Source organism: Meleagris gallopavo, chromosome 3 (assembly GCF_000146605.3).
Source record: "Meleagris gallopavo isolate NT-WF06-2002-E0010 breed Aviagen turkey brand Nicholas breeding stock chromosome 3, Turkey_5.1, whole genome shotgun sequence".
In the NCBI taxonomy this organism is placed as follows: domain Eukaryota; kingdom Metazoa; phylum Chordata; class Aves; order Galliformes; family Phasianidae; genus Meleagris; species Meleagris gallopavo.
Genome location: NC_015013.2, coordinates 80,965,135 through 80,990,252, shown reverse-complemented (window position 1 = coordinate 80,990,252; position 25,118 = coordinate 80,965,135). Strand labels below are relative to the sequence as shown.

General features: G+C 41.8%; 1 protein-coding gene across 1 annotated transcript in view; it reads right to left on the bottom strand.

Annotated features, from left to right (window-relative positions):
• The window catches only part of DEPTOR (DEP domain containing MTOR interacting protein), a 73,879-nt gene that overhangs the window by 15,171 nt on the left and 33,590 nt on the right, over positions 1–25,118 (bottom strand). Inside the window, exons 4-8 of the mRNA XM_031552974.1 lie at positions 22,725–22,903; positions 8,511–8,696; positions 7,769–7,903; positions 4,691–4,761; positions 3,956–4,060 (exon numbers count right to left, since the gene is read on the bottom strand). Of these exons, the coding sequence (XP_031408834.1) occupies positions 3,956–4,060; positions 4,691–4,761; positions 7,769–7,903; positions 8,511–8,696; positions 22,725–22,903 (676 nt within the window). The remainder of the gene's footprint in view (positions 1–3,955; positions 4,061–4,690; positions 4,762–7,768; positions 7,904–8,510; positions 8,697–22,724; positions 22,904–25,118) is intronic.

Sequence of the window (25,118 nt, the reverse complement as noted above, 5' to 3'; positions counted from 1 at the left end):
CTCCTCCAACGCTGCCACAGGCAACTGCACTGCAACAGATCAGGTCTAAAAATACTTTTATAAAGATAATTGACAACATATTTATTAAATTATTTGCACTGCTTCAAACTTGTAACCACAAGCTGTAAAAGGCAGTCCCACTTTACAGGCCCAGAAGAAGCCTGTAAAGGCTTAACATCACGAAGCTATTATCTGCTCACACCTCCTCAGTAGACTGTGCTTCTAATTTTCTCAGAGTTAAATTGCCCTAACAGTGACCCTGAAGAGGCTGTTGCTGTAACATGGTGCTGAGTGCTTCCTCACCAGCACATGTATGCAAAATGGCTCCCTTCCAACTCAGGATATTCTGTGATTCTATTTTCGGGTGGTCCTGTATGGAGCCAGGAATTGGAATTGATGACCCTTAAGGATCCCTTCCAATTTGGGATATTCTGTGATTTGATGATTCTATGATTACGGAGACCCAGGCATCCCAGCCACTCTGCCCGATGGGGAACACAAGATCATTGCATGTGGCTAAGTGTTCTAACCCAATCTCATTGAAATTTCTGCTGATACTTTCCATTCACAGAGCTTTGGAACAGGCCGGGATCCCAGCCAAGCCCAGACTGAAAGCAGGACACCACAGAGTACTTCAGGTAGATTAATCCTGGAACAGTTACTGCTTTATATAACCTACAGTGAATTTTAAAGTGCACAAAGTGAGATGCTACAATGAGATGGCAGGCAGCAGTCCTCTTGGAACAATTTGTCCAGCATAATGCAAAGAAAGGAATATAATGCTATCCAAGAGAGATAAGTAAAAAATCACAAGCTTTACAAACAAAGATGCTTCCAGAAATGATTACACTGAATTCATCTCCTTAGGAGGAAAAACCCAGCTGTTACTGCCAAAAACTTTTCTACAAACTGCAATGCTAAGACTTGGCTCTTCTTCAAATTCTTGCCCTTTCATCATAGCCAACTTTCTGTGTTAGAGCTTCCTTGGTGCCATGCTCAGAGCAGGACTGGCAGACAAAAGCCTCCTACTTCAGGCCACCAGGAGTTACCATACCCAACAGCCTGTCTTCACAGTGCCCCAGCTGCAGCTTCCACCCAAAGGAAGTTTGATGTTTAAGGAGCTGTCATGGTCATACGACTCCTTTAAATCTGCCAGATTGAAGAGTGCTATAAACAGATGGACTAAGAGACATAGATTTAAAAAAAGCAAATACTGAACTATAATTTACATATCTACTGCAATTGAAACACTTTAAAATAAAAAAAAAAAAAAAAAAACTAATTTTCAAAGAAAACTGGCATATCTTTGTCAGGGGCTAAAGGCATTTTTAAAAATGCAACATCAACTTTGGTGTCTTCTAATACATGGCCAGAATGTTCCACTCACAATTCTGTTCTCACAAAGTGTTTTATACAAAGATAGCACCTTTGCAAATAATCAGATCTACCCTTCATGCAAAATCAGGGTGATATACACCAGTTTTACTGTCTAAAATACCATTTATTACCACCAGGACAGGGCAGTCTTCTACATTCGTATGTTGTGAGTGGATCAGGTAAAGAGCTGTAATCCCATCAGAGTGGGCTGGAGAAGGTCCAAAGCAGGGCAACAAGGCTTGTGAAGGGCTTGGAGAATATGACCTGTGAGGGGAGACTGAAGGAACGGGGGCTGTTCAGTCTGGGGAAAAGGAGGCTGAGGGGAGACCTTATTGCTCTCTTCCAATATCTGAAAGGTGCTTACAGCAAGAGTGGGGTTGGTCTCTTCTCATTGGTGACAGGTGACAGGACGAGGGGAAATGGCCTCAAGTTGTGCCAGGGTAAGTTTAGGTTGTGAAGCACTGGAATAGGCTCTCCAGGAAGGTGGTTGAGTCACCATCCCTGGATGTGTTTAAAAACCATTTGGATGTGGTGCCCAGGGACATGATTTACAGGAGGGTTGTTAGTTAGGGTGGTATGGTTAGGTTGTGGTTGGACTCGATGGTCTTTAAGGTCTTTTCCAAACTGAGTGATTCTGTGATTCTATGGTTTGTCAAATAAAACCAATTCCAGAGGTGCAATACACAAACAAAATCTGGCTTAATTCAAATGTCCAGCTACTGCATAGTTACAGGGCTGTCAGCACAAAACCAAAAGCAAAAACAAACCCAAAGCCCACTACATAGAATCATAGAATCATCAAGGTTAGAGAAGATCTCCAAGATCATCCAGTCCAATCATTCACCTACCACTAATATTTTCCTGCTAAACCACATCCCTTAGTACAACATCTAAATGTTTCTTGAACACTTCCAAAGTACAGTAACTATATTCAGTTCCCAATGTAGCTCTAAGCTGCAAAGTTCAGAAGCAAAATCTTTAAGATTATACCTAAGGCACCACAGTGTCGTTTTTATGAGTCAAGTTTCACAACAGATCTAATCTAGTGCTGGCTCCTAAATTCTGAGCCTAGAAGGTGATGTAAGTTACTAATATTCCCAATTTCAGAAACTAGAACACACACATGAATACATTTACCATTTTTAAATTTAAGCCCTCTATATTTTAGACAAGATTACTTTTCAAAAACAATATCCTTCATATGAAAATTGTAAATGCATGTTTAATTTATGTATTTTATAAAACATATTGAAAAATCCAGTTCCCTTATGAATCGAGCTGTTTGCCAGCAGAATGTATCAGTTGCTGCCTGGACCAACAGGCTCTGCAGCCTCCAAAGGTTTTCGCTGCCCTTATTCAAGAGAAGTAAAACCTCCAAAGACAGAACATTCTTGCAAGTTTCATAAAAAATCAGCACCCAAAGGGGAGAAACTCCCATTGTACATTGCTTACAGAGGATGCTATGGTGCGTCCTGCATTGTGCACTGAGCAGATCAGGAAGCATATGCCAAATGAGTGGGAATACATGAGTGAGCGAGATGGGAAAAGGAGATGGATTAGAAGGCAGGATAAAATTAAGGGGAGACTGAGCTACTCATGGAGTACATGCGAAACCTTCATTTTCAGTTTTATGATACAAGAAAACATGATGCAAGTTGCTCACTGCAGCCTGGACACTGGAGTAGGTGTAGAAATTATTTGAGTAGAATCAGAGAATCCATAGATTTGAAAGGGATACTTACAAGTCATCTAGTCCAACTCCCCTGCAATGATCAGGGACATCCACAGCTAGATCAGGTTGCTCAGAGCCTGGTCCAGCCTGACCTTGAATGCCTCCAGGGACAGGGCTTCCATTTCATCTCTAGGCAACCTGTTCCAGTGCTTCACCACCCTCACTGTGAAAGACATTTTCCTTATATCCAACCTAAATCTCATCTCTTTTAGGTTGAAACCAATTCCCTTTGTCTTCTCACTACAGACCCTGCTAAAGAGTCATTCCCCTTCTTTCTTGTATTTCTGGCTCCATCTTTGTATACAGGAAAATAAGTAAAGGTCAGGGAGACAAGAATCTGTACAGAGTTGGAAAGAGGTAAAAATAACAAAAGCAAAGAAGAAAAGAAAAAAAGAAGAAAAGAAAAAAAGAAAAAAAGAAAAAAAAGAAAAAAAGAAAAAAAGATCAAGAAAGCCACTTGGAAAGAAGAGTTGAGTTTCACAAGGAAAAGTGACTTGAAGACTTTCCACTTCTGGAGTTTTTCAGTGCCAGGCTGGATGGGACATTTGGAAAATCCTATTCTACTGAAAGTTATCCCTGCCCACAGCAGAGGGGTTGGAACTAGCTGATCTTAGGGACCCATCCAAATCAAACCATTCTGTGATTCTATGAAGAACCTCAAGGACAGAAAAAATGAAGTATGAAGAGGGTAAAAGGCAACTGAATTGAATGATTATAAACACTTAAATCTGAAAGGCACTCAGCCCAGGAAACAAGAATACCTCCCACTGTCCAAATACAAGCAGCCCAAGACGTTCACCAAGAAGCCCAAACACCACAGTAAAGCATCCCTCTTTGAGCACGCACCTTCATGCCAGCTGCAGCTGCCGGCCCGCTGGGATCCACAGCCTGAATGTGGCATGGCTTGCTGCCCCGCACCACAAAGCCCCAGCCAACTGCATCGCCAACGATCTTGAAAGAGAAAAGAAGGAGGTGAGCACTGCTAGCACTCTGATACATCTAAATTCAGGACAACTCCTTTTTATTGGACACTGTATGATAATATTTTATCAAAAACTGTGTACAGTCTCTTATATAAGATATGGGAAAGGCACTATGCCTTTTGCTTTCAACATACTTTTCCTTTGTTGAACTAGGAGGCTGCAAAATGCAATGCTTTCCAATGACTGACCAGGTACAAAACCGTCTTTTTGCAAAGACTTTCTCTAATACTGAATCAAAATTTCTTTCCCATCGCAGTCTAAGAAAAAGTACATCTGAGTAAGAAACTTCAGTTTGGGTAGTTAATCCACACCTACAGTGGATGTAGTACCAGGTGCACAAAGTTTAGATGAGTTTGCATAATACAAATATTAGTGTCTTTATGTAATTTCACAACCCATTTAAGTCAGCAGTACTACAATGACAGGATAAACAAGTACAGAATCAGACCTGAAATGTGTGGCAGTACTGATAACACATTTCAGGACTTAAAAGTACAAACCTTAGCAAGTGCAAATAAGCACTAATTATCCCTTCAGAAAATGTCTGTTTGGATTACTTTAGGCACATAATGCGTAGAAACAAAGACCAGAGACATACTGTAAAAGTTTTCCTGACGTATGGAGCTCCAGGCATCAAAAGCTCATCAGCAGTCACCGGTCTCTTTAATACTGTAGGGATACATAAATAAATATTCAATATAAACATTCATCTGGAGCTTCTCCTAATAAATAAGACACAATGTTGAAACATAATGCCCTTCTGTCCCACATTCAATATACACTTCAGTTCTTGAAGTCTTACTTGAAATAGGCAGAAGAGCCAAGGAAAAGTCTGCAGAATAACTTTGAGCACCTAATGATGAGATCTTTGGAAAACAGGGGTGTTCAGGCAACAAACTTTGTTGTCTGCAATCAGCATCCACTGAACACGACCACAAGCATTACAAGCGGTTGTTCCTGTGCCCAGTGTTGAAACAAGTAGCCAACCTCCACGGCATGAAGCAGCTTTTCTTATAGGCTCTCTCACACATTTCATCTGAATCAGTTTGGAATTCCAGAATTCAGTAACAAGAAAATTCAGACTGGTCATACTGCATGCAAGAAAGCTTGGTAATCTGTCCTTCTCTTCCCAAAACAAAAAGTCCTTGTCACTTCCAAATCTCTACTTTTTCCACCAACCTTTTTTTTGTTTGTTTGTTTTATTTAGGAATGAGAGGGGATTTTCCCTGGCAGAAGACAGGGAATGTTGGATTTGTTGTACAGCACTGCTGCTGGTTGGTTCAGGAATTATCCCAACAAAGAGGTTTCTGCAATTGTAAGCACAGATATCCAATGCCCTCCTATCCAGACAGAGCCCAGTCAGTCTCTTGCTGGCTGTGATCTACCAGTACTTTCTGAAAGTGATTCCGCACTACCTCACTGTGCAATAGTGTAATTTTCCCCTAAATAAACTAACAGTTAAGTTATGTCAAATCAAATCAATACCATTCTGCATATCATTCTTATCTGTCTGCACGTGCTTTACAAGATGGAAAGCAATGGAAAGACATAAATAGTTCACTGCCTACCTCAGCTTCCAAATTAGGATTGATTTCCTATAGTAATTAATGATATTGATGATGCCTGCCTTTTAAGCCACAGGTCAAAGTTAAAATTTCTCCCAGATTGTATTCTGAGACATTCATGAGTTTCTTAATGATGTTCATGGAAGTAGGAAGAATTACTGTGTACAAACCAATATGTCATTTTTTTCTTCCCCATAGATCTTGGCAAGTGGTCATTTAGCCAGTTATAATTTACAAAGCATGTTCCATCCAACTTAAAAAGCCTGGATGACTGTCCTGAGTCAACAAATCAGCATCAGATAAACCATCCACTCAGGACACCCTTGCGGCTTTCCTTCATTATACTCTCAGAAATCTTGTTTGGTAATTGTTTTCCTACATGACTGGTCAAGTCATGACCTGTTTTCATAAAAGGATTTCCATGCAATGAACTCATCTGACAAGCCGCCTCTGTTTTCTATTTATTAACATGCAGTTCAGCAACATGCTCTGGTCCTGGGTAGCAGGAAACTGTCGGTGAAAAAGTCTTTTATACACCAGCAGAGGATTAAGAATTCCTCCATAACATTTACATCTGCAAGCCTTATGCTAACCTATGTGAGGTGATGTGTGGATCTGTACTTGTGCTACAAGAGGATTTACCCTGAAGCAGATTGTGTTTAAAAAAAAACCAATAATTTATGAAAGGGCAACATCAGCTTCTTTTTCTTCTTTCTGATTCTTTCTGTAGAATCAGTTGCATTAAAATAAACTTGTTCTCACTACGCATGGGTTGACACTTCACATATAATTAAGCCATAAGTGAATGGAATAGCTGACATGCTTCAGATATCACACACATTTATGGAGAGCACATGAATGCTGCTTTATCTGTCCCAGAAATGTTTTCAGGATGTAATTAATGGTGTACTGCGGCCAAAGGGTACAGACAACCAACACTGTCACAGCCTTTCTGGTAACATACCTGAGAGATATTTTGCCAAGACATAATGCTGTGTCACTTTTAATAGAGTGACAAACATGTGGAAAGGTGGCACTGAATGTCCAGCAGCAGTTTACTGTTAGCAGTGACTTTAAATGACAGCACTCCTTTGAAGGTAACACAGATGTGCATTCAATGAAGCCTTTCCCTGTGCACAACGCTCCCCATACTGCTTCAGCAGCGATGCAGCAGCCAGCCCTTCACTGTATGCTTCTGCCCATGCAACACCCCTGCCTTCCCACTTCCTGTAGGACAGACCAACCCCCAAATGCCTCACACAGTGACAGAAGTGTCCCCACATCCAAACACACAGTAAGCCCCAAAATGACCTCCTGCCTACCATTTGTGTGCTCGCCTCCACTCAGAGCAGACCGGGGACATTCATACTGAATCCAAAACAACAGGGAGCACAAAGAGCAGCATGGGCTTTGAACCTCAGAGCTCCTTCTGAGGGAAACAGAGGGGTTGAAACAAAATCTATTGCACTCTGTTTTCCCCTTCACAGATGTACAATGAGAAACATTTTTAACCAAGCTGTGGAAGAATGGGTGCATTTAACCTTCCTTTGTGGGGTAGGAAATCCTTTCAAAAAGAAAGCAAGCCTCACCACTACTTCTGCCTTCCCAAACAGACCTGTGTAAGACCTAAACAAAGGAAAGCATTGCAATGGCATCAGACAGGCACTAATAACACTTCCTCCAGCTCTAGATGCTGTTGTGTTCTGAGCTGTGTTATTTCATAACAACTCCTGTGGCCACTGGACAGTTAAACACTCCCATGACTTACGCCAAAGGAATGTCTCAAGGAGGAGGTTTGGGTTGGCCCAGGGCTTGGCAGTGCAGAGGCGAAGCTGGTTGTCTGGCTAGGACAACCTCCTAGGAGATAAACTGCAGCTCCAGCCACAATTATGGGCTTGGTGCTGAGATTACAGGAGGCAGACGTCTGGCTTGCATTCAGCAAGGCTGAGTGATGCTAATAGTCCCCCCTCATACTCACAATGCAGTGAATTTTTAATCTACCCTTGGAAAGATAAAGTTAGACGAGACGCTGAGCATTTCTCACATCCCCTTCTCCCTAACAGATGCCTGTATCCATCTCCCGTGCATCAGAAGCTGATGTTGGTGCTCACCTGACTTGGGGTTGCAGAGCACCGGGGGGCTGCTGCTGAGCGTGGGGCTGCTGCTGAAGTACCCACTGCTGCCACAGCTGCTCATGCTGCTCCTCCGCACCGCCGACACAATCTTTATCTCCTTGGTGGGGCTCACTGCAAAAACGCAGGGGGAAAGGGAGCCGGTGTCAATTACTGAACACAATTCTTCGGATTCTTTAAAACACCAGCAATAAGCCATGCTTTCACCTTCTTAAGGGGTAAACGTGTTACACACAGAAGGGTCACTGCATGAATATCGTAACACCTTAGCTAACACGATGGCCGAACTGCTCCCACTGCAAGATCTTCTAGGAGGCATTTCAATATAGGAAAAAAATTATTCCATTTCCCACTTATTCTTTCAGTTCCTGCTTGATATTTCTGTGCAGCAAACACTGCAGGCCCCCTTCCCCTTATCTTTCTCAAAACCAGCATAGAATATACAGGGCAAATTACTTTGGGTTTGCGGGGATTTTAATGCATTCTGCTTGCTCACGGACACTGATTTTTGATCAGTGGTGCTATTTTCTGAGGTGCTATTGATATCAGAGCAAAAGCTACGCCAAGAGCTAAATATTGGGTAAATTGAGACAATCCCTGCAAACAGAGATACACGACTGTTTTTATATTAACAGTGAAACCCCTTGCACAGAAAGGATGCTGGAGGACGTTTAACACCCCTGTAGTCACTCTACAGAGAGCAGTGCGGTTGATGAGTCACCTGACAGAAAACTGGTGTGTTTTCTGTTGTCATGGTTCTGCTTGCGCAGGCAAAAGGGGCTGTCGTGGCTTTCTGGCACCAGGCGAGACTTCTCAGTGAGCAGCTCCATCAGCCGCCGCCGCCGGCGGAAATTCATCCTGCACTGGTAGAGCAAATTGCTGTCCATAAAATGGTGCTTGTTGGACACTGGAAAAAGGAAAGAATAGAGGTGTTTGGTGAGACTGAAATCTGAGCATAGCCGTCTGCAGTGAGCCTTGGACACTCGTATCCAAACATCCTGTCCCTCTCCTGTCCCTGCTGTAGGCTCAGAAGAGGAACACATCAATCCTGTATGCCATGGGGTGTTGCTGGTCCCTAGAGCAGACTTAGCTCCCTCACTCAGATCTGTGCCAATGCCTCAGTCTTGGAAAGACACTGCCTGTGTCTTTCAGAGCCATGGGCAGCAGAAAAGCGAGATCTGTGCATTTCCTCTGTCTCAGCCACCACAGACACGGTGTCCCAGACGCTTCCTGCATTTCGCTTCCTCTCCTTTGCCCGGATACGAGAAGTTTGGGAACAGGCACTCAGCCAAAAATCATTTCTAACATAATGAACAGAAGTCTTAATTACAACCTGTTTTGACACCAAGAGCAAATCCCAGGTTGCTGGCGAACACAGCGTGCCTGCAGCCTGCAGCAGCACAACATCTGAAGCTGCCTCTTAATAGCGGTGTGAAATGCAACAGCAGGATGGAGCTGGTCCGGGTCCCAATGTGCACTGCCTGCTCCAGTGCTGAACTGTGGAAAAGCTCCCCTGAGCACTCCCTGCATTACTGCTGCAGGATCCCACACAGCTGCTGTAGAGGTTTTGGCTGCATTTTCTCCACCTTCATTCAGCTCCTTGTTCCACAGAAATGACTTCCCACAGTTGACTTTTTCCATGAAGGATCTAGATCATGGGTGTCAACCTTCTAGTCTGCCTGGGCCACGATGAGTGAAGAGGAATTGTTTTGGGCCACATATACAATATATAATATAGTCAATGTATATCATTTTAAAAATATATATTTTTTAGATATTTTTATTAAAACATAAAAAAAAGAAGGCAACAAAACCATAAAGTTAGAGGCATTTTGACTCTGTTTCTTTGAAACCAATGCATTAGTATCTGGATTGATGGTAGTAGTCACAATCTTAGTGAGTTCTGAAGGTGTTCATCAGAGATTTTTGACCTAATTTTACTCTTCCTATTCTTCATCCTTGAAAACAGTTTCTCACAAATGTATATGCAGCCAAAAGTGGTGTTCTGAATAAGGAGTGATTGTGAAGTGAGGGATATCTTCCTCTGGTAAGAAAGGGCTTATAAAAGTCTGGTGAAGAAACATTATCATTTTTTTCTTTGAGTTGAATGCCTGATTGCAACTCTATGCGTACCATTTGAAAATTCACAGGTAATGTATTTTTGTTGACTGAAAATGCACCCCTGGAGGCATTCAAGGCCAGGCTGGATGTGGCTCTGAGCAGCCTGGTCTAGTGACTGGTGACCCTGCACATAGCAGGGGAGTTGAAACTCAATGATCATTGTGGTCCTTTTCTACCCAGGCCATTCTATGATTCTATGATGATTCTATGAAATGGAGTAAATAATATACACAGTATAACAGTAATGTTTTTGTATATTTTGAAATATTGAAACCTATCCTCAAATTCCTTTACCATACTGGAAAGCACAGCTGCCTATTTTTTGCAGCACCCAAGACTGTGTTTAGCAAGCGTATCAAAATGCATAAAATTATTTGCCATACAGTGAGCTTGTCGTGATTTTAGTATCATTTTGAACACCGTTATGGTTTGAAAGTTGGCACAGATAAACTGAGTTTCACTTTAAAAACACATGTTTAAGTCATTTAAACAAGCAGTCAAATCCACCAAAAATGCTAGATTTGTGAGCCAGCTTTCATCTTCAAGTTCTGGTGTAAATTTTCCTTTTGATTCCATAAATGACTTGATTTCATTTAGCAAATCATAAAATCTTTTTAGCGTTTTACCCCAACTTAGCCAACTTACTTCAGAAAAGTCAATTAATTTCCCAAAATCAGCATCCATACTTGTAAGGAACTCCTGGAACTGGCAGACACACTAATCAAATACATAATAATGTTAAAAGCTGATGATCGTGTGGGGCTGCATTACTAGCTCCCCAGGGCCACATGCAGCCCATAGGCTGTGAGTTGGACACACTTCATCTAGATTCTGGATTTACCCAGTTTATAAACTGCATCTCTTCCAATACTGGATCTACAGAGTCACAGAATCATGGAGTCACATACCTGGGTTACAGGTATTTATTTACATGGAATGCATAAACAACAACATAGGTACACGCTCGGAGGTCAGCTACGCCTGACACTTGCAGAAGAAGACTAAGCCATTTGGCCTCAGCTTCTGCCAGACACTATGCTGTCAGTTTGCTCTCAGATCTGGCTAGCATCTGGGCTCCAAAGGCAGCAAAACCTAGGGTGTTGCACCAGATGTCCAGCCCACAGCTCTCAGCTGTCTGAGCTCATCCCTTCTTTTACACTCTTCAACGTGCTCCTTCTTACATTCATCCCTTCTCAATAATTTAAAATTTTGTTTACATACGTTAGAGCCTTGGAAAAAGGGCTGTAGTTAGACATGCACTGCCAGTACATCATCTGACACTTGTGAGCTGCAGGAACAGCTCAAAGAGCAAAAAGCCCAGACGTCTACAGCAGCTTCTGGTCTCAGAGACCATATTCATGCCAGGGAAGCAAAGTAAGCTATCGTGACTCAGACAGGAAAGAAGAGGCCAAACCTTGCTGTGGCGCTCAGGGCTCAGCCCTCCATACGGACACAGAAGCTGCCATATGGGGTCAGACTGTAAGTCCATCTTGCAGAGAAGCCTAGAGGAGCCTGTCTCTTGCTTCCTGGGCCACTGCCAGAGACAGGACACTGCACAGATGGATGCTGTGCCTTTGGGACACAAAGAATTATCAGGACACGGGAGCTTTCCAAATGGCATGTGCTCGTGTCCAAGCTGCCACAGTGACCTTCTGCCCAAGTCTGTGCCATAGGCTGCCTGGCAGTTTGCACATAGCTCTTAGCAATGTTGCTTTTGCTCCTCTTTTGAAGCTCTACCTTTGTTTCAGGAGTAAAGACAAAAGGATGTGCCAGGCAGCCAAACTGTAATGTTTCAAGCACCACATACACAACAGAATGGAGTACCTAGCCCGGCTCATTCCTTCTGAGAGCATCAGAACAGCCAGTGCCACATGGCTTTACTGGGCTTCATTTCAAGGCTGAACCTGCTGTTTCCTCAAATCAGCCATTTGTATCCTCTGGGGGCCACACAGCTTCACTAAGTCCATTTACCCCTAGAAGCAATTGATTTCTGCATTCTGACACCTTAATTAATTATTGCAGGCACACACTGCCGCTGTGCTCCTTGCTTTGGACACACATAGCATACAGTACTATAAAACAGCACTTATGGACAATCACTATTTTTGAAGAACGGAAATAGAGGAGGAGAGATTTGGAGACTTGCCTACATCCACAAAAGGATTTGCTGTCAGAAGCAGAGTTAATAACAAGGTCCTCCCAGCCAACACTCACTTTCAGACCACTGACACAAAAAGTAAAAGTATTCTACTAATACAACACTGCAGTATTAGAATAACTCAATGCAAATTTTCAAAAAACACATTTTTTTTCTTATTTTCTTATACTGACATCTCAAAGAGTTGCCCGAAACTTTAAAAAACAAGCACCACACAGTCAGCCTGATACTGGGTTCATAATACATAATGAAAGGGGGCCATACAAACACTCACCTGGCAGCACAATTACTGCTACCAGCTGTCTGCCATCTGACAAGTATCAGTATGGTTTCTGGATATTATGACACCACTGCTCTTAAGTAAAACAGTTCAATTCTGTTTGTGCCATTCACTGAAGTGCTCTGACAGTCTTCAGAAATTACGATAACTGGAGATCAACACACACTTGTGTTGCAGACATAATAAAGCACTCAACTTCAAGAATATTTATTGACCTTGAAATTACATAACAGAGTCTATTTTATGCTGTGACAGTGGAGCATATCTTGGAATAACAATACCTGTTTTGACTCAAGTACTATAACATTACATACTTAGAACAGTGAAGCTTAGATCTTACACTGACATAATTCATTCCTTCTATAACTACTTTGCTCCACAGAAGGGTGAATTTTCATGCAGTAAACGAAGGTAAGTAGAAAAGATGAGAACAATTACTCTGTATTGTAGTATATTTGTATGTAATTTGCATGACAAATGTTTTGTAGCCCCAGTGCTTATGACAAGTAATATCAATGTGGAGCACTCATTGATTTTCATAGTTTAATTCTTCATTTCTACTGATATTCACATTTCATATGAGAATGTTGGAACATAGCTTGCAGCCTCATTTTGAGCAAATAATGCATTTGTAGCACTATGTAACTATGCACATTCCTTGACTACAAGGTAATACTTAAATCTTAAAAAATAAACAGGCATACTTAACTCAAACGTTGTAACTTCAACATAAAATAAAATATCTCACCAAAATTTATTGGTGTGACCCATGCAACTTCTGTATGCGTGTGAATTGCCAGCTTTCTGACTTATTCACAAGGAGGGGGAGGCAGACAGCAGTGCTGTCTCTGAAGTGCTCCTGGATGGACACGTGCATGCCCTCGCCTTAGGGGAAAGCAACTGGCACAAGCCCCACGTATGTGAATGCTGGACACTGAGCACAGAAGGCTGGTTTTGTTGGGCTTGGTACACTCTGGCCAAGAGGCAGCAGAGTGGGCAGGGGTGCTCACTTCCCTGCCGCAGCAGCCAGCATTTTGCTGAGATCAGCACAGAAAAGTGGGAGTGGAAACATTTTCAAAGCTGATTGCAGGAAGCTTGGAGGGCTGCACAGACTTGCTTGGAAGGGACTTCTTTAAAGGTAATTTTAAGGTTGTTACCTCGACTGTTGACTCAGAGGCAGCAGCAGATAATGTTACTGAGGCTGACAAGGCTTGTGCTCCAGGCTCCTGCGTCTCCCATGGAAGCTGCTGCTGCCAGGTAAAGACTGATCTAACTGCTCCTCAGTTAGCTTGCTGCCCTTGACAGTGCAGCACAGAGAAACCCACACCCACTCTGGTTTGTCTTAAAATATCAATATCTGGTTTTGTACGTGAAGAAGGTGATGTAAAGAGAAAGGTGTGGGGTGATTTCACGGTTTTTTTCATTCCATTTTAATTCATCACTGCTCGTGTGTCAACACATTCATGTTACGATGTGCCCTTTATGAAACAGAAAGAAATTGTACCAAAGAGTATAAAAAATATATGGTGACTGGCAACCTCCAAAATCATAAAAATGGTCCAAGAGAGCAGGGTATGAACATTAATTCATGGTCACAGCTGGCAAGCTTTGGAGATTCAGTCACAACTCACTAGTCTAATCTCCCGCATACACATGGCACAACGTTTCTCCCAGATGCAGAATTAAAAAACTGTCTTCTAATCTCACAAAAATACAGTTTAATCTTCCTTTGAAGCAGCCTGCAATGGCTACTCATGAGCAGTTCTCATAACTTTCCATGCCAGGCAATAAAGACTTAACTCAAGATTGAACACATTTAGCTTCTAATCCCTGGAATTTAACATCTTTGCTGGAAAGTTACATAAGGTCCTTTTGGAAAACTTTGTAAAGAAGTCTGTGAAGCGATGAAGCAACTCTCAAACATATCGTTGATTTCCTTCATCACTTCACAGTGATGAATCACTTATGATTGCCCCTTAAATTAGGGCTAATTTTTCACTCTTCCTCCAGTTCCCCTCAAAGCTCCTTTATCCTAACTAAAACCTAGATCTTACAAAATGTTCATCCTTACAGCATCACTCCCCTTCTTCTGTTTATAGTTGTCCTTTCATACACCTCAGTCCCTAGCAATGGTGACTACAATCACACTGTGCTAAAAGCATAGACTCAGAACGATGCATCTAAAAGCACAGACTCAGAACAATGCATCTAGGTGCCCTGTGCATCCTTTTTCCCCTGCACTGCATTGTCTCACACCAACAAGCAGTGCTGATATTCTCATTTCCTATAAACTACCCTCTACTGAGTTACGTGAAAATGAACCTCTTCTTGGATAATGACCAATACTGACCATTTAATTAATAGAGTTAAATCATTTGTATGCTGCCTCATTTATCCATAGTTTTCAAATTTCATCAGAAAAGTTTTTAGATGGCCATTCCATATTTGCATTACCGTCAAGAAGAGAAAAATCACACTATTTATTTTGGCATTTCTCAGACTGTGAACACCTGATGTTGCAACTTTGGCAGTCCTTGTGCCTGGCTGCTCTGCAGCTTCTGTCCAACTATTTGAATTATAAACTGCAATGTACACGCAAATCTTCATTCAGCTTCTGATTCCAAAATGAAATCCAGGGATCTACACAGGGCCCAAATGGCCTTTTCTTCTCTAAGGAGACTGATACACAGCAGAGATAAAAATATTAGCTTTAAGTTGATTGCATGGAACTGAGGAGACTTAAGAAAGTACAAAACCCTATTTTAATAAATGGTGTGATTCATGCCGTAAAAATCAAACCATCTTGATAACTGGCTCTTTCCCCAGATCCCTCCCACAACCTCAGTTCTCCATGATTTCAAGGGCTGATAATCCACACACATCTCCAGCATGGTGATTAATGCTTTCTACCAGCCGAATGCTGCAGTTCCAGCAGACCCCATGTTGCAGTGCACCCAACTGCTCTGCTTGTCCCCAGAAATATGAAGTTGTCAGTGACTGAGCCCATGGCTCGAACTGGGACAGGGCTCCTTCATGTCGAGGAGGAGCTGAAGAGCTGCTGAGCTGCTCTCCCCAGTGCAGCGGAGGACACAGTTAAGCAAGCCACGAGAAGCACTGAACCCTTCCCAGCAGCACACAGCACGCTTCCAAGTCCTTTGATATAAGACAGTAATTCCAGTTTATCCTGAAGTAGATTTTAGTTTTCCACTGAGACAGTTTGCTCTATTAAAGTGGAAATAAACCTAGCCTGAAGCTGCAGGAGACCGCTCTGGTCCTCCCCCGCTACTGACTCCAGTGCTCTATCCTTTCCCACTGCATGTCTCAGAAGACCACATCAGTTTTGACCTCTAAGAACACACAACTTTCCACCCCAAAAGATCCCATCATACTGAGAGAAAATGTGGAATGGTATGAAACAACACCAAGCCCTCTGACAGGCCATGGGGAGGAGTGGGGGCTGCTGATTGTCAAGAGGGAGGTCCTGGCTATGCCCTGCCCTTCCCCTTGGCAAGGACTCACCTCCAGCCCTGCAGCCTTTGCTTCCTCACTCCCCTCTCCTAAGCAGATGCAGTGTTTAGAAGGGAGAGAAACAAATCAGCTCAGTTTCTATTAGGAGAGCTTTTTATTAGGAGGAAGTTTTTCACACAGAGGGTGGTGACACACTAGAACAGGTTGCCCAAGGAGGTTGTGGATGCCCCATCCCTGGAGGCATTCAAGGCCAGGCTGGATGTGGCTCTGGGCAGCCTGGTCTGCTGGTTGGTGACTCTGCACACAGCAGGGGAGTTGAAACTAGATAATCACTGTGGTCCTTTTCAACTCAGGCCATTCTATGATTCTATTTATGATTCTATCTCTTAGCAGAAAAGCAGTGGAGGTGTACATCCACTTTGGCTCGGGGAGCCTTCAGGCTTGGATGAGGCCATCTGCCCAGCACCGAGCTTGCGGCCTTAGCCTCACCTGGCTCAGCATTGCCAGCATGGCCTCACAGCTGCTCCGGCCCCAGTGCTGCTCATCAGCCTGCACCGACACACATGTGATGGGAGAATAAATTCTACACTGGACAATGCTTTTTCCACCCCTCTTCCTGTTTTCCTAAAGCTAATCTGATTTCTGCAGATCCATTTTAATAAAGGCACCTATTCATATTGGTCTCCTTTTACACATGGATGAATTCCACCTGCTTGGAACTCCCTCCAGTCAAGGCAGAGGCAGCATGATGCCCAGCCAGCAGGCAGCCTTGTGACACTGATTCTCTGCACCATAAAAATACAGCACTTGCATTTCCATCTTTTATCAAAGTACACACACTCTGCAGACTGTAGTTAAGCCCACAAGTGAACGCACTCACCCTGTATTCCCAGCTCCCTGTACTGCAGCTGTACTACGTGGGATTGTTTTCTCATTTGGATTATGAAGAGTACAGGAGCTCAGTTTGAACTGCATCCACTGTAAGTATAAAACTGTAAGGCTCATTCTATTGCTGAAATATGGAATCCAGAGAGCTGTTCCAGCTCAGCCCAGCTAAGGGTGAAGGCAATGAGCATGTCAAGCAAGTGACAAGTGTCCAGAAAAACAAAGTGATGAAACCATCTGAACTGCCTCAATGAAATATGGTATATTCATGCAATGAATAAAATATCTAGGCAACTTTTAAGCTGCCTTCAAAACATCAGGATTACAATACATAGGTCTCAAAAATCCCCCGGGGGCTGAAATAGAAGTCTCCGGCTTCTATTAAAGCTGTGTGCTCTCCTCAGTGCATTAGCATCTTATTTTAGCTGCCTTAAAATAGGTACGCAAAAAAATGTTTCTATATACATCTGCTCTTTCCAGCAGGTTTGCAGTCTATTTCCAAATACATGCTCCTTACACTAGAATGGAAAGCCGCTGTTGAATCACACTCATTTCATCAGCCTTTTCAGTTTGTGTATGAGGATTTATCATCTTTAATTTAGCAAGTTTACAGAACATAGCCAACTGCTTTTCTCTGCTTCCAAATAAAGTATGGAAAGTGCAGGCTGTGGCAAGGGAAGTGGAAGATGAAAAGGCCCATCTGGGTATCTTTTTTGTATTGCAGCTGTTAAAAACTGAAACCCATTCTCTGACAGAAAGATTGAATTTGGTAGTCAATATGAACAGGCATCTTCATACGTTATTTCTGTAGCATATAGACACGTGAGTGCCTTTTTCAAAGAAACAAACACATTCCAGCTTTAGATAAAGACTATATAGGCTGAATGCCTTCAGGACTGTATAGTGTGAATACAACATCTGCTAGGCTCCAGGTGTTAGATCAACTTGAAAAAAATATACAAAAATCCACGTGTTAACCGGGGGAGGAAATCTATGGCCAGTTAAATCAAGAACTTGTAGGATGGTTCAGTGGTACTTAGAATTGCTCACAAAAATTAGTAATTTCAAGAAAAGGGGTTCCAAAGTGAAATCACAAATTAAGAAAGAGATCTATGTTTCGCATACATGGAAAATTTTCAATAATGAAATAAGAAATGTTGACTAATCATAAGCAAAAGAGCATATAAAATAGATGTGACTTGTTACAATTTACTGAAATTGTAGGTGAGCATTTCAGCAAGAGTAAAAGAAATAATAAATTTTTAGATATCTAATCCACTTTCACAATTTAAACAATTTTTAACATACATCTGGGTGCTTACAACTAAATGCTGTGATCAACTTGTTAGGGGCAATTTTGCCCCTAAATAAAGGTATAAAGGTATGCAATCCTCACAAAGAATAGAGAAAGTCCAACACATGCTTTAAGACTTTTCCACAGAGACAGAGAGATAGCATATGTCAATATTTACTGTTCTCACTAAGCCACTATAAAATGTTTGTTTTCATCTCTGAAAGTAATTTGCACAGTGGAGTTTTGCTGATAAAGGATTAATGCTTCAGAGGAGGCAAGCACCTGCTTCTGTGCTAAGCACTACATATGCAGGGCTGGTGAGTCCAATTAAACTTTTTTAATCTAAAAGGAATTGTTATTGGGGGGGAGAGAATATCATGCCAGGGACATCTTAACACACATTTACTATCATCATAAAACCCTAGTAATAATCAGATGTTTCAAGCAAGGTATCTGCTAGCCAGTCACCTCCAAAAGAGATCTTCCCACGCCTCAGTCATTCAGGAAAGCAAAGACCATGTCTTTTCCAACACCCATCAAATGTGTTCCTCTGCTGGTCCAGGGCTGGGAAGCTGCATTTAGACCTGCTGTTGACTTACAGCAGGTAGGGAGTGGCAATGCAAACCACTTCTGCTAAACCATGCTGCAGTCACTGCCTAGGGAAGGTGCTGGGCAGACGTCAGATCCAGTGCATCAGAGAGGAAATCACACAAAGCGCATGCACTCAAAAGCAAGAAGCAGCTTAGAAAACAGCAACAGCAAAAGAGACAGAATGTGAATTGGCATGGGAGGATGAGCACTGCTGCTCCACCATGCACCTCTCGCATGCACACGCTGCACAGAGCACCCTGCAGGATAAGCACCCTGTGTCTAAACACCACAAAATACTGAAAAGGGTATCAAAATGTTTGGTGGCTGCTACAGGGGAAATGTAATTAACCATCTTGTGAAGATGCTAACAATGGATAAGTTAAGTCCCTCTCATTGTTATTAATCAGATTTTAAAAATGGAAAAGTACTGATCACTTGATATTCCAGATCTTAAAAGTTTTCTGCAAGATAGGCAGATGTTTCTTTACCCTCCCAAGGGTCTGCACCCAGTCAGTCCTGGAAGGAGGACCACAGAGCTTTGTCTGCATCATCACTTCTCTGCAGCTGGGGCTGTAGGTGCAGAGTAAGTGCCACAGAAGACGCCATAAACAACTGGCACAGACCCAGAAATGATGCCAGAAAGAAACCTAAGCATATCCTCTTTCCTCCTTGGACATCTCAGTGTCTCTGTTTTCCAGACTGAGCAAGAGCTGTGACTGTGCATGGATTGCCTGTGCTATGTTCTGCTACACTCTGCCTACTCCAGCCCACTCTTGCTTTTGTCTAATCGACCCCAGTGCTGGCAGAGAGTTTGCCTTTTACTGCATGTGAATTTTGACCACAGCAGTTAATCCATTCCACTGTTTCTCTCTGAAGAAGAACAAGGAAAGATCCACCTTCCTAGAGGGAATTCTTTCCTGTTAACACTGAAAAGCTCTGTGTACCTCAGCATACTAGAAGTGGGCTTTCATACAGTTGCCAAACGTGTTCTGTGCCCCTTTTGTCCTTGCTGTCAGAAGCACAAAGCCATGTTTATAATTCCTCCCACAATCTTCATTCCTGTATTCTGGCAAAGACCATCAGTGTTCACAAATGCAGAATAATAACTACTGGCAATTACACTGTCAATGCAAGCCATCAAGAAACGTACAGTGCACAATGCCCTGCTACCTATAAAGTTTTTATTCCGTGGTACCTGCGGGTATCAGTTTGTAGGAAAGGACATCTGGCTCCTATTTGTGAAAACAGCAGTTTGTGGGTTACCATTTGTATGTGCCAGTGGAATTCTCGAAGGAAACAATTCAGCTCTTAAGCACATTTCATCATTTTCATTTGTGAAAGGGGAAATATGTGTAGTAATACATGCCCAAAGAGATCAGGAGGATTATTTCTAAACCAAAACTTCTGATGTTTTTACAGCATTTACACAAGCCCTCTTAAATCAATGTTTTCCTTTTTAAAATTAGCATCATTGTTTGTTTCCTGCGTGAAACCTGGTTGGTGTCTGAGCAATTAAAGAGAAGGCAAATGCACAGGAAACTGCTTTGAATACAGTACCTCAGCTGCAAAATACAACTTTTCTGAGTAATTGAAATGAAAGTCAGGATCACTAAAAATAAATTGCACAATGCAGTTGTGGCTGGAAAATTACTATGGAGACTGGCAACTTGATACAACTGTTTCTATTACTTTGTATTGCATTAGGTAAGGTAATAAATACTTAATAAGAATAGTAGAGCAAGCTTCATTTTATTCCACATTGTGCATATCAAACAATCCTGCTAGCAAAAGATTACCCTTAGGGCAGAAAAATGTTTCATTCTCCACTCCTGTTCTGTCAAGAGCTGTTCTGCTGGCTCTGCCAACAAGGATGCCAATTAGTGTCAAGTAACATTTTTGGGACTGCTGACGCAATACCCAACAAAAGGAACACAGTATGGTGAAGTGGACTTGCTGCACTCAGAGACAGAAAATACAATTTTTATTTTGGTAACTGGCCTTAGAATTCAGAGAGATGGAGAAAAGAGAATACCATTCCCGCCATGTTAGGGTTTACATCCCCAGTTGAGAACTGTGAGGTCTCATTTGGAGTTCTGTTAGAGAAAGGAGACACTGTATAAACCTTCAAAAGACACAGATCACATCTTCTTGGTCAGGTGAATCCCCCATAAGCTCAGTGGTTATTTAGCTTGCTCTGTCACCAATATTTCTAATGCTACCTAGACGAAGTTTCTGTGAAATGCAGAGAACAAAATCTGTTTGGAAATGTGCACAAAGCACGTCTACTAAAGAGAAATCTCAGGGAAATTGCTCAGGTTTATTACGCTTCCAGCTTCCTCAGCTGGTCCCACTGAGCTGCCTCTGCCCATTAACAGCTGAGTGAGGAAGACAACAATACTGCAGGGCGAGAAGGTGACTTCCTTCAACAGTCAGTCAGATAGTTCCCAGAGCCCCTTGTCATCGTCACATCATGACTTTCAGATCTAGCAGGATGCTTTGCACATGATGTTGATATTAGAAGAGGATGGGCAGGCAATAAAACTTCAAAACTGGTTAGGGCAGTCCCATATGATGAGCAAGGCCAGCACTGTCAGAAGTCTCCCCAGGAACCCTGTGTGACAGAGACAAAACTACTTCCCTGCCAATGGCTCAATGAGAGCAATGTTTGATCTGCAATGAGTGTCACATCCTGACTTTCTTAGCTCTGCAAAGATTTCAATAGAAAAGTGAATCCAGCTTCACACTATGTATCAAGTCCTGACTTTATTTCCTCTGCAAAAATGCCAACAACAGTGTCAGCCTCACTCTTGTCTTTCTTATTCTTTATCTTTTTCAGGGTGGTTTACCTTGCGTATAATACACTGAAAACAGTCCAGTAAAAATAGGAATTAAATCATTGCTGCTATAACAAGGAGAGGTGGAATACCTTTCCTCTTCAACAAGCCCCAAGCAGTTGGCACCCTATAAATCATAGGAAGCAGAAGGGTAATTATAGAACTGGAGGCTGATTACTGTAAACATTCAGCAGTAGCTCCCAGTAATCGGAAACCAAAGATAACGTGAGCATGATCACAACCATGAAGGAGCTGTGCAGGCCACTATACCCCATCTTTTCTCTATTCCTTAAGACTGGGTTGTCTCACAAAGCAACCGACTACAGAGTCAATCTAGCATCTTGTAACTTATCAGCCTGTTAATACTGTGAATTGTTTGTTCTCTGTCAGAATTAGTGTTGATTTGACAACATTGAAAACATCAGGATCTGATTACTTTCCTGCTGTGCACTAAACAGCACTGCTAACAGCTTCCACCAGTCTGTTTTGCTGTCTTTGAGCACCCCTTTCATCACTCCTGTGGGTGATGCTGGGGCATTTATGGGAGAAAATGTCTAGTCAAAGAAGTACAGCTTGCACTGAGAATAGATGATGACAGTAAGATAAATAGATTTTAATGCCAAGGGTGTTCATTTTTTCACTATCAGAGACACACAGTGAGAAAACTCTCCTCCACCACTGATAGAGGGACCTCCTTGATAAAAGTACACTTGCAGTCACATTGTGCTGGACCATAATGAAGTATCAGATTCATGCGTCAGAGGAGTTATGCCTTCAGGACCAACATCATAACACTTGAGCTGAAAGCGATACCTTCTGTTTCACCCAAGCATACCAGAAAGATTACACAACATGACTAAGAGAGAAGCTTGTTTTCTGATCCCAGTGCTCTGCTTCTGTCCTTAAGCAGGAAGAAACACAAAACCTGTCATTTTCACTCTATGCAGAGAATGTAGCTTATTTGTGGCTCTAATACTGTGTGATCCTCAGAAAGCAATTTATCTCGATTAGACTTACTGCTGATAACAAATTCTACACATTAACTACTACAAAAGTGTTTATTTTCATCCACATCCTTGGTATTGTTATATATCCCCAAACTCTAGTTTTCCTCTGTACTTGACATAAAATTTTCAGAACTAAGACAAAGAGCTTTAGAAAAAATCCACCCTTTCATTAAACAACTTGAAATTATCTAGAACTTGGATATATGACCAGCAAGACAAAAGCACCTTCACATGACTTTACCTGAAGAAAGAACTACAAAAAGCATAGCTTTAGCTACCTAGCAGTAAATATCTCACCGTGCTGTATAATCCCGTGCTCTAAAAGCCTGCGGCCAAGCTGCTCAGCTTCAGTCCGTGTCGTGGCCTCTCCTTCCTGGATCAACCAGTCAATGAACTCTGATGCCACAAAGGTTCGCTCATACTTGACCCCTTCCTCTTCCCTGGCTTGCAGAAGAGTATTTTCAGAACTCATCAACCTGATTTGGAGGGGAAAAAATTGGTAAGGAAAATGATGCTTAAACAAACAAACAAACAAACAAACAACACCACAAAACAACAAAAAAACAAAAACAATAACAAAAACAAACAAACAAAACAACCTCCTCCAGATCCCTTCTGGCAAATTTCACAAGAATTTCATAAGCAAAGAGATGTGAATCTCTCCCTGACTTATTAAATCTTTCCTCAAGCTACCAATCTAAACTTAGGATGTGAATTGCAGCATCTTAGACAAGAAATTAAGGTTTTATACTGCTGTACAAAGTTGAAGCTTTCTCCTTTTTTTCTCTACATGAAAATAAAGGGTTTCAGTTTCACATTTCCCATATTTAGTTCTTTAGCTTTTCTGAAAGTTAACATATAACCCATTTCCAAATAAAATCAACCTAAAAACACCAGATTGTAACTAATGTGTTCAGAAATTCCTAATTAACTTTTACAGGTAGCAGGACTGTACCCCTAAGTCTTTTAGATGGTTTTGAAAATCCTCCCCTTAAGCTTTACAACAGCTGCAGAAAAATTGAAGAGGAAGGAGAAAGGGTAATTCTGTGGTCTGGGTGGTTGGTAAATGTTTGGCTTCCAGCACTCCAGGATGCAGCTGCAACCAGCGAAGCTGCACACCTGAAAACATTTTCACATCTGAGCCACCATGCTTCAATCTGCTCTGCATAACACAAGAGTGAAGAGGAACATTGTATGTGCCAGCAACTGGCAGGTTATGTAGCTTAAATATGCTAAGAAATTTCTTCTCCATTCAAGTTATGTAAACAAATGGTGCAATATAAAAACAAAACAAAAGCCTCAATATTTTATTAATGCAAAAGTAAGGTTAACATTTGGGAAGAAAAGAAATGAGAATCATCCTTTTAATATAGAAATCTACATTTCTGTTGTTGGGAAACTGAGCAACATAGATTCCTTATTCACTAATTTCATTCCTGTTCCTAATTTTTCTATTTACTATAGACCAATGGTAAGATTTTCAGAATAATAGTTCAAGAATGGCATGGTTGTGGTTTTTTCCATGTAAGACTAGCAAGGCTTCTCCCCTCACCAAGTATTTGGAAACTAAAGGCACAACTTACCTACAGTATGAAAACTTAAAAAGCTCTCAATCTTGACCCTTATCATGATCAGAAGTTTGAATTTCCTGTAGGTCCATAAGTGGGCAATGCCTTCCATGGAAAACTTATCTTTTTCTCCCACAGTAACCACATTTAACACAGAGAGAGCTCCAAGGGTCCATTTTTAACTGTCTCTCACTCACCCAGCATTTTTCCCCCAGAAAAAATGCAAACCCAAAGCTCGTGCCTCTTCATACCATCTGCTGCATGGTTACCCAAAGCTGGTTACCGAGACTCTGTGGGCACCTAACAAAAAATCCTGAGGATTGTGCTAATTGTTCTTTGATGAGTCTATAATTAGTTGACCAGCTCATTGAAGCAGCAGATGAAGATCACTGAAAAAGAGATGCTAATTGTTTGATTTTTACAGAGTCACAGAAGAAAACTGGAAGAATATCAAGTGGAAAAACACTCAGCTTGACATTTCACACTCTTCTGTGTGTGCCCAGAATAGCACTGCAAAGGATTTGGGCTTGTGAACAAACAGACACGACAAATTGACAGTTTTACAAACCCAGAAACAGTAATCCATTGCTAACTGAAGTAAATCACTGTAACTTTACTGCTGTCAACAAAACGGCACCAATTTCCATCAGCCAAAAACCTGGTCTTTCATTGGTCAAAACTGGAAACTGCCTCCATCTCTTCCATTTTCTCATGTTTCAAACAGCTGTGAGTCCGTTCATGTCAAAGCATATTATTTGCTGAAACTTGTGCTGTCCTATATGGAAGCAATCTACTTTGTCAAACACTGAAATTCAACCCTTTTTTTTTAAAAAAAACAACTTAGTTTTATTTAAATTTGAGTCAGCCACTGAAGAGGTAAAATGAAAATGGTGTCAAGAATGCAGTCTCAGAATTATGTGAATGACTTCCTGAAACCAAAAGCATAAAATTTCATTTCTTTCACTGTGAAATCTGGTTGAGAATACCAGTTAAGTCAATGTCATGAGATGATGTGTAGCTCCTAATACTGACTGCACCAGAAACACATCAGTCCTGTGCACCTGGCCTACACCTGTGAGAACTGCAAACATAATCAAACTATGGGGCCTGCACAACTTGATTA